Source organism: Gavialis gangeticus, unplaced genomic scaffold, assembly GCF_001723915.1.
Source record: "Gavialis gangeticus isolate Ggan-Ray unplaced genomic scaffold, GavGan_comp1, whole genome shotgun sequence".
NCBI lineage: Eukaryota > Metazoa > Chordata > Crocodylia > Gavialidae > Gavialis > Gavialis gangeticus.
The window spans coordinates 6,761,489-6,771,845 of record NW_017729009.1 but is presented as its reverse complement, the minus strand read 5'-3'; the positions used below and the strand labels follow the sequence as shown (position 1 = coordinate 6,771,845).

The 10,357-nt window shown below is 41.7% G+C and overlaps 1 protein-coding gene across 3 annotated transcripts in view; it reads left to right on the top strand.

The window, feature by feature from the left end:
- The window catches only part of SULF2 (sulfatase 2), a 128,697-nt gene that overhangs the window by 15,388 nt on the left and 102,952 nt on the right, over positions 1-10,357 (top strand). For 2 of the 3 annotated variants that reach the window (XM_019509883.1, XM_019509885.1), the window contains one exon: positions 4,180-4,419. In XM_019509883.1, coding sequence (XP_019365428.1) covers positions 4,180-4,419 — 240 coding nt within the window. Of the gene's footprint in view, positions 1-2,189; positions 2,382-4,179; positions 4,420-10,357 lie in introns of all 3 variants that reach the window. The other variant, XM_019509884.1, reaches the window with a different exon arrangement.

The following is a 10,357-nucleotide window of genomic DNA, read 5'->3' as shown; positions in this document are numbered from 1 at the left end:
CCTGTGTTGATCTGTGCTCCTTGCTCGTTGTCTGCGACACGTGTTTCTGTAGTTGCCATCCCCATTACAATAGTGCCCTGTGCTTGTGTGCACTGTCTGCTGTTAGTGAGTCCCAAAATGGTCTTGTAAAAGCGGTAGAAATGGGTCTGGGTGTCAGTACAGATGTCTTGGAACATCCCCTTTTTGTTACATTGTAAAGTGGGTTCCCTTTATGTGAATTTGAGTTGTATGCTGTTTTCCAGGAATACATGTACAGCATAAAGTAAAGGAAACCTGTACCTGTTTGTATGTGCAGTCTTCAGACTTACGTACAATGTAAGGTTTTTAAAAGCACCTGATGAGAAGCTTGCACTTCCGTTGCATCAGTGCAACAAAGTCCTCATGGTTTCTTAATGTGCCTTGTCATGAATTGCTATTAGAAAAACTTAGGATAATTCTCCTACATACGCCATGCTGTGATTTTAATGTTTCTGTCAGTCTTCTTATACATGGTTTTCTTATTTTTGAATGACGTTAGAACTCTTCTGTGATATGCATTTTTCTTCTTCATCATATCCTTGGAAGATACCGGAGCACTTATCATAAGATTGGTATTTATTCTGAAATCTTAACTGTGCTGCAAAAGATCCCTAGTATTGTCATTTTAACAAACTTTCTGGTGCTTGAGATGCCTCTGTCTTCATGTTCTAACTCTTCCATCATTGATGTTCAGCAGAGGAGAAAATAAAAGACTTTCTGACCCTTAATGAAAGGAAAGGTTCCTTCCCAGATGGTGTGGAATAATTGTTAGTGCAAAAAACAAAGGGCTCTAAAAAGGAGTGACTTCTTCAGGGTATGCCGTTGAGCTTGCATAGTTGCATAAGTGTTTCCTCAATGTCAGGGTTCCACTCAAGGACTGTAAAAAATTTGTTCATTTTTTTTCCATTATAATATTAGTCTAAACACTGTTGTCAATGATGTAATGATCTCTGAGGAAAGATTAAGCAAAAAAAACCCAAACCCTATGAAGTCTGGACTAAATCTCAATCTAGTTCCTGTTTTTCTTTGTGTCTTGACCTGTTGGATCTTTTTTCAAAGTCCTGTAGAGTGTCTTTTTATAATTCACAAAATATCACGTGCTTAATAACTAAGTTACCTTTATTTTTGTACCTATGATTTCAGTCTTGTAACAGAGATCTTTTTCTGAATAAAATATTGATGCATGAAAGTGTAACTTCTCTTAGAACATGAGAATCTAACTAATGAAATCCCAAAAGGTTTCCCCACTTGAGAAAAGAAGGTTTGCTGGTTTCCAATTGCTGCTTAACACACAAGTGATGTTGTGCCATAGAAGAATTCAATTTCTACTTTCTTTTTATGTCACCAAGTTTATGTTGGAGGCAGGAGGAAGAAAATAAGTTTTGGTTGGATGGCTTAGCATTGTTTAAAATATTTAAAGCTGGCCTATTTAAGATTGCATGGAAGGGGATGCTGGATTTTTACCTTCCACTGATCTGTCACTCTGCATTAGTTCTCAAGCTGGGGAAGAAGATTAAATCATATGTTTTTATATTAAAGACTGTTGATATATAAGGTCTTGTCATTACAGCAGTTTTATTAAAGGAGGTTACTGTCCCCAAGGGGAGACTTAACATGTAATATTATTTATGCACAGATGCCGCTGTCATTTAAAGGGGTTGTTAAAATTGCATTTAGGAGTAGAATGACAAAACATTCCTTCAGCCTGCTTAATTATTTTTGGGTTAACTCGTAAGACAGAGCAGAGCAGATACCTTCACCTTTCAGGCTCACATGCTGTACAGATGGCTTTGTTATAACTGAGGTTAGAGGAGACTTTGGAGAAAGGGGAGACTGCTCCTAAAATGCACAGTTTTCTATCTTGTGATCACAACAAGGTCTTTCTTTTACAAACTTCTTCTTAATATGTACAATATAACAATTTCTTCTGTATGGGAGCCACTTTATCAATGGGTCCTCCTTTCTATAAGAGAGAATTCTAGGGATGAGCTCTGGCCACTTAAAAAAACTCCTTAACAACTGTTATTTTTCCCTGTCAAACACACGATAGTCTCAAGAAATCTAATGACTTGGGAATTTTAAAATAAAATGACTAGCAAGAGGAATTAGTCTCCCTTCATGGAACCAGAGAGTCAATTTCCTGTATGGATTTCAACCATTTTTCCCTCTAGGTTTTGACTCCTGGTTGCATCAATGTGCCCTGTATCAAATCAACTCACTGTTGCAATTTCATAATGAAATCTCTACCTAAAGAGCTTAGAAGAAATCTAAACCCATTATTGATGGAAACAACATACAGTTTGTGCCAGATGGTTGCAGGATGCATTGATTAAAACTGAACCATTAATCCAACCCAACCTTGGGTAAGTTTCACTATACTCTAGCTCCACTCCAACATGAAACCTTATGCTAATCCTGATGTTGTTCACAATATTCTCTACTGATATTTGGTAGAAGAAGGGTACGATCATGCAACATTTGCTTTGTATCAGTGTCTATTCTGTTCATTTTTGAGGGGATACTGTTGGTCACGTGCTATTTTTATGTGCTTTGAAGATGAAACTTCTTTCCAGGGCAAATGCAGCCCAGCAGCAAGTTTCCTCCATTGGTGTCCTGGAATCTAACCTAGAGGGATCACCTTGGTGCAGGAAAGAGGAAACTCCTTCTCCATGTACTTTCAACCCTGGATTCTCTGTACAGACAGGCAATAAAATGTCAGTTGTGAAAGTAGTTTCTGTAAAGTGGATGTCTCCCCACTAGGAACTATGTTGAATCCTTGTATATAAGAAATGAGTAGCCATTGAATGCCAGTGGCATTTGGTCATTGTTGACCTTGGCTGTTAAAAGGCTTTGTATCCCATTACCCTGAACTGTCTAAATCTCCTATGATATAAACCTCTTAGTGTTAAGAGACTTGTTATGGCCTTTCCTACGTTACCGACCTCATGTAAAATCAGTGAGGGGCCATTGCTGTGGAACCAAGCCCCAAATCACTGTAAAGTAAAAACTATGACAGAGGTGGACTGAATTTTAGTCTCTTGTAGTACTAATACATGAGGGTGACCCATCTGGGTCAAATTGTGACAAAATTCACTAGACCGATTCCTTATGGTTTCATTCATCACTTTCTTGTGGGGTGCAAGGAGAATGGGGTGGCAAGTTCTAAGCAACCTTACCTGCCAACAAATGAAGGAAGGAAAGAAGAAAAGAGAAGATGATGGTCTTGTGTCAACTATTTTTTTTTTTTAGGGTTAAATTGTTTCCTGTATGGAACCCCAGCCAAAAGCTAATGCTCCACCAAGCTCCTCAAAATAAGGTGCGAGCCCTATTTAATAGAATCTGGGATTTCATTTATGGTTAACTCCATGAGCAGTACCTGTGGTTCCAGAAAGACTACTTGCAGAGTATTATACAACTCAGTGGGCACATCTTCATGTGCTGTTCAGGCAGTTGAATAAACAGGCTCAGTTCACTCCAGAGTTTATTGCTCCTGAGTGCACTGTTTGCACATGCACCCAGGACTGCAGCATGTTGAGCTGGGGATTCAGGGGATCAGGCTGCCAGCCCAGGGCTGCTCTGACATGGCTCAGCGTGGTGCAAAGGGGCTGGTTGGAGAACACAGGTGTTTCAGTGTGGGGCTAGCCAACACGTAGCCTCTGCACTGAAGCACCCTTGTGCCCCAGCCAGCCCTGCCAGCATCTACACATGCATTTCAGTGGAGCAAATAATTCCACCATAGGATAGCACTTGTGTTTGGCAGTACTATCCTACAGCGGAGTTAATTAATTTACTCCATCCTAATAGCCCTGCACATGCAGACGCTGAAGTTTTACTGCAGAGCTAATTAGATAACTCTGTAGTAAATGTCTTGTGTAGACGTGCTCACTCTGGCAGAATTTGGACCCTAGTTTGCAAGATACTGAGGCATCCTGGTGTTGGGTTCCCACAGATGTCAACAGGGCTTAGTAAAATCTCAGCTATGACTTCAACATTGGGCCCCGTATGAGGATCCTGATAACAAGACAGAATCTTTTGTTGGACTTGTGCTGACTAATACCTTATAACGTCTTTACCGTATCAGTTTACAGGGTTTTGTTCTGATTTGTTTTAACTGAAAACAAGAGAAGCCTTTGTCAGCCATGGATGGTTTTCTTCTTTCAGGTTCTATGCAAGTGATGAATAAAACGAGGCGGATCATGGAACAGGGAGGTGCCCACTTCATCAATGCTTTTGTGACAACACCAATGTGCTGCCCATCCCGCTCTTCTATTCTCACCGGAAAATATGTCCACAATCACAACACCTATACTAACAATGAGAACTGCTCCTCTCCATCCTGGCAAGCTCAGCATGAAATACGCACATTTGCAGTGTACCTCAATAACACGGGATACAGGACAGGTAAGGCCAATGTACTAAATGGTCTTTAACTGACAACTGCCACAGACCTTACTACACATGGTGATATTGGCACCCATTTTTTTCTGGTCAGTTGAGCAATGTTTTCACAGGCTGAGGAAGAGGGAATAAGAGGGCTTGCTCTAGGAGCTGAATATCTTAGCTAGGGAATGAACCCAGGACACAACAACCTAGACGGCACTTGGGTGACTTGCCAGTAGGCTCCCTGCATGCGCCTAAAGTACATAAGACATAACCTTCAATGATACTGAAAGACAGTGTGGAGGAAAGGGTTTCGGAGTACACAGTGAGAGGAGATGGCATTCTTAAAACTCCTAAGCTGTTAGTTTAATAAAACTAGAGGAAGGAGAGAAGGGGTTTCTTGTTCAGTGCATGGTGGGGGAGCTTTGAATTGGATTGGTTACTATGGAGATGATAACCTGTTCTCATACAGAGGATTAAGAAAAGATTTCAGGTGAGGAGTGAGCAGCAGGAGTAGAAGAACTGTTGAGAAACGTAAGATCCTGTTTGCATGCAAATACCCTTACTAATAAAGAGGCCGTGAAGTACAGCGGTGAAAACATGAGGTTCTGTTTCACACTCGTTTCCCTTTTTGTAGGCATGCAGTTCAGGACCTTGCCCATTACAGTGCCGCTGTCACACTCTTGGGTTTACTCGTGCTGTGTTGCTCATTAACACCTTGTTATGGCATGTCAGCAAGCAGGGTTTCAGAGGGAAACATAAGCCTGAATATATTCATGTAGCTGTCTGGGTCAGGGTCTGTCACGTACCGTATGTTTGTACGGCACTGGCACAATGGGTCCCTGACCTGGGTTTGAGTCTGCTAGGCACTACCACGTTATAAATGTTACTTAGTTATTACAGCACATGGGCACACTGGGCTCAGATTGCAGAAGCCAAGTTTCAAACTGAATTTTGTCAGTTCCTCCCAAAGTAAAGGCCTGTGTTAGTTCTGAAAGACAGAAATAGGGACAAAAATGAATGTCTTATAGCTTGATAGCAATTTCCATTCACTTGTCATTTCAGGCATTAGTACCTTTGACTGCATATCCATCAAGTCAAGGTCAATGATTTCCTCTTTATAATGCATTTTGTCCTTTGTTTGCTGATATTTGATCATTATCATTATTATTAAGATAGTCAGTGGCCATGTCACAAGCAACTTCGTCTCCCATTGATTTCAGTAGGAGTTGCAAATGTTCAATAGTGTCATGATCTGTCATGATTTGGACCCCAAATTAAAAATTATGTCCAATTATTTTTCCTTCTAAATAGTAAAATGTACAGTTTTTCCCTATTAATGTGCAGACCAATTTTCTTGGGATAATTATTGGCATGTACAAAAATGCCACTTTTTTGAGTGCAAACTATGACTTGTGTGGTGACTGAAATCTTCAGTACACGCAGGCAATCACAGGGTTTTTCTCATCAGACTTAACTCAGCAGTAGCCACAATTAGTGACTGGTTGGAATTTTGGACTATGGTTTTATTAAAGGGCTTGAGTTCCCTGATAAGGGGCACAGCTGTGTGTGTGGGCACATTTTACTTACTTCTTCCAGAGATTTTATCAGATTTACCTGCTTCACTAATTCAGTAGAAAATAAGTTTTAAAAGCTTTGAATGCTCGGCATCTCATATTTCCCAAGCCAGTTTTATAGTGGGTGTTTTGGATGTCATCAGTAAAACCTCACTGAAATGAGAAGTCTGTATAAGAGTGGCTGCAGGAGTGAGCAAAGTTCCTGATTCACGAAAGTACTTGAGCACAAGTGTAAATCTCACAGAGCTGCAAAACGCAAGGGCAATGGAGAAGGGGAGGAAAGGGGCTATCTGTAGCCATCTAAGCCCACTGTCCACTCATTTTGCTCTCTTGCTCTCTTCTGTTCATGCTCTTCTTCACTTTATGTTCCTTAAGCTTCCCTGCCTCTGCCCTCTTTCATGTAAGTTTGTGCCTCCAGCTGTAGTTTTTGTGGTTTCAGTCTTCCTGCATTTTGGTCTTCTTGCAGAAAAGGATTCTCACCCCCTATAGGATCTTCCTACCTGCACTGTGGCATTTTTCCAATGGTAGTGAAATCTGGTGCTTTGTATTTGTTCAGACTTGTGCAGTTCCAGCTAGATTCATGCTGCTGCTGAAACTACTGGACAAGTGCCACTTATGCGTGGGCATAAAAATCAATATGATGCAGGATTCTCCCACACTCGGTCAAATGGAAAAAGTGTGGGAGGGCATAGAAACAGCATTTGCCACAAGCACTTCCACACGGTCAGTCTTTCTGCAGTTTTGCACTCTCTACCTGTCTGTGATAATTCAGAGAATTTCATTGTATTAAGCACAGAAACACAGTAAAAAAGGGTGACATTTTGGTCTTATTTGAAGTCATGGGGAGTTCCGTCACTGACTTAAATAGAGCCAGGATTTCTCCCAGCGTGCAGAATACTCAAGCGTCCACCTTTGTATGGATCAGTTAGAATAAACATAGGGATAGGGCACAGCTTGATTTTATTTCCTCCCCCCCACTTTCTTTCTGCCACTAAGCCCCTAGGGTCTGTGAATATATGTGTGCTCTCCTGGGCATTCATTTGGATTACAGTCTGGAAAATGTCGTCATTGTAAGGGGTAACCATGAAGGCCCGGTTGTTCTCTCTGCAGGCCCAACTCTGTACATTCTGGCTCTCTGTATCTTAATCCTACTTTGGAGAGTGTCTCACGTCATTGCCTTATTACATATTGTGGGAAATTATGCAGGAAGGACAATTTAAGTAAACAAGCATGTCGGCTGAAAAATTCATCTGTGGAAAGCTGGTGAAGCTCTGCTGCCTGAATCATCACTAACCGAAAATAGTGGGCACTAATGCTCAGTCCCTGAGCAGCACATGACTAGAATGGAGGGAAAACAAAGAGATCCTGTAATAAACATTTCTGAATGTCAGAGAATTAATCCTGCCAAAAGTGCCTTGTATAAACATTTATAAAAAAAAGTTCTGTTTTTTTGTTTTGTTTTTTTTTGAACACATGCTTTTCTTTCCAGGATGCAGCATTTAAAATGCATGATGCATTGTTGTTTGTTTCTTTCCTGCAACAAATACCAACAATTTATTTTGTAACACAAATCTAAACTTTTCCTTACACATTACTTAATGAGAAGAGCTTCCCTCTTCCATTTGTTTAATTGTCTAACTAAGGGGTCAGCAAACTACAGCCTTCAGTCTGGATCCAGCCCATGCAGCCTTTGGATCTGGCCCACAGAGCTTTGGCTTTGGTGGTGGGGGGCTCTTCCTGCACTACATTTCAGTTAGGCACCTGGGGTTTTGGCAGAGGGGAGCTCCCCCAGGGTGCCTACAGATGTTAAGGGCCCTGCTCTAACTCATGGTGCTTTACATAAAGTGCCATGAGTTAACCCCCCTGTTGTGTCAGGGGTGGGGGACTGGAGCCCTGGCCAGCAGTCAGGGGCACTCCAGCAGCTTCCAAGGAGGTTGTTGAACTGCCCCTCTCCTGAGCGGGACAGGGAGAGGAAGGGGAGGCAGCATTGTGGAGCTGCCAGCTGCTTTTGAATGGGTGTGGGGCGGGGACTGTACTGGAATAGAGCCCCCTTTTGCCTCACAGGCCCGACCTGGCCCGGCTCCCCCCAGTACGCCAGCTGGGGGAGCTGGGGGAGGGCAGCTCCATTCCACCCTGCCCCCTGCCTCCCTCAGCTCTGGCCACTTAAAAGCAGCCAGCAGCTCCATGCTGCTGTTCCCCTTCCTCCCTGACCCCTAAACAAAAAATGAATCCTGGAGGGAACTCAAGTTCCCTAAGGTGCTTTGCTTTACAGTGCCTTAACCTAGTACTTCATTTGACCAAGGCTAATTTTTTGCATGATCAGCCATTTTAAAAGTGCTCTGCAGCCATGCATGTGCATAAAGTCACAGCTGTAGACCACTTTCAGGGACTCTATCATGTAAAAAATGTTGCTTGTATAAGCACCCCCAGTGCTGCACCACAGTCAGGCAGCAGGCAGAAGCAGTGGAGGTGGGTGAATCTTAGTGCCTGCTTACCTCAGACCTGAGCTGAGTTGTTCTGGGTATCTCTGCCAGTAAATGTTGCCACTCTCTGGTATAACTCATTAGGTTAAATTAAAATTAGTGACTGATTCCTAGAACATTTTGTGAATTGTTTCAGCCTAATCTACAGGAAATGAAAACCCATGCATGTTTTATGACATTCAGTAGGATTAGGAATGATGAGCCAAATCCAGCCCGGTAGAAGAGCACACTGTCAGTACTTACTGTGCATCTGACCCCACTGTTTTTGGTGAAGCTAAGGACTACTTGTGAATTAGGATGTCAAAATCTGGCCTTCTGACATTGGGTTCATACTTGAATTATACAGAAATTTAATACTATTTTACAGTATTCATGTGTTAAGAATTCATAGAAATATTATTAGAGGTCTGTGTGTACCATAATTTGAAATTTCCTGGGAATAAAGGTAATAATCATACTTAGTTCTTTCACAGGCTTTGCAATAATTAACAAATTAATTCATTAAAATTCAGTCGCAATCTTCCATTTCCTCCCATTAATATTACACTAAAAAGATACAGTGGCTGACTGCATTCAAATAATTATTTTTCCATTTCACTGTCTAAGGCTTTGACATTTCAGAGTTACTTTTGCATTAAAGTCTGAGGAACAGGAGGAAGGCTGTTGGTAAATGTTTATTAAAAGAGAAATGAACCTGGAAAATATGTGGCTGGATTGTAATGTACAAATACAAGCCAAGAGTAAAATTCTGAGTTTATCAACTCCACAAAGTTTGTACTATTTGTATTATGAAAGTGTTTAGGCGAGTGCTTTTCAAATTCTGTAGGCTCAAGGCACCCCTCAGAAAATGCTAGCTCTTAGCTTTTACTTGCTTTTTGACAATGGAAAAATAATAGAGCAATTCTTCTGTAGCAGAGAATTCAGAAAGCCCACAATAGGTCAGAATGTTTTTAACAGTAGGGATTCTTACTTGTAATCTCTGGGTTTATCTCATGAATCAGGTGTAGGTGTTTGCACACCTAACAATGCTTGTATTGCACATCACCCTTAAAAGGATCTTGTGAAACATGAAGGTGTTTTGGCATTCTTGTTGAAAATCACTGGCTTAGGGAATCCAGTGTGCAATGTGCAAATGGCACACTGCCTTGAAGGGCTTATGATGTAAGCTGTAGAATGGTAAGTGATGTGCTCAAGGTCATATAACAGATCACTGGCAAAGCTGAGAATAGAAACTAGGTCTCCTGACTCCATCCAGTGCCATAGTGGCTTGACCATGCTTGTATACCTCCAGGACAAAGCCTATGCAAAGGACAGCAGAATTTGCCATCAGTGAGGGACTGAGGATAAATGTTTCAAGTGTGGCTAAAAGATTTAGGAGCCTAAGACTCATTTTCAGAAGTGATTCTGACTATTAGGAACCTAAGTGTAATTGGTTTTGCACTGGCTTTTAATCTACACCGAGTCACTTTTGAAAATGAGATTTATGAGCACCTATACACATGCAGTGAGGCTGCTTCGATGCACTGTAATTACAGCAAGTCGGAGCAGACTCGATTAATTGAGTCTTCTGGGGCGTGGTAATTACCATGCTCCAGCAGACTCCAGCATCTTGTGTATTGGCATCCCTGTGCTGAAAAATGGTGGCCCTGGCACTTTAACTAAAGCTTATGCAATTACCTTTAGTAAAAGCACTCCTGCAACAATTTTTCAGTGTGGGGACGCTGATACATGAGATGCTCCGAGTGCTTTGATTAGAGACACTTTAATTAAAGTACCACACACACACACACACACACACACACACACACTCTCTCTCTCTCTCTCTCTCTCTCTCTCTCTCTCTCTCTCTCTCTCTCTCTCTCTCTCTCTCTCTCTCTCTCTCTCTCTCTCTCTCTCTCT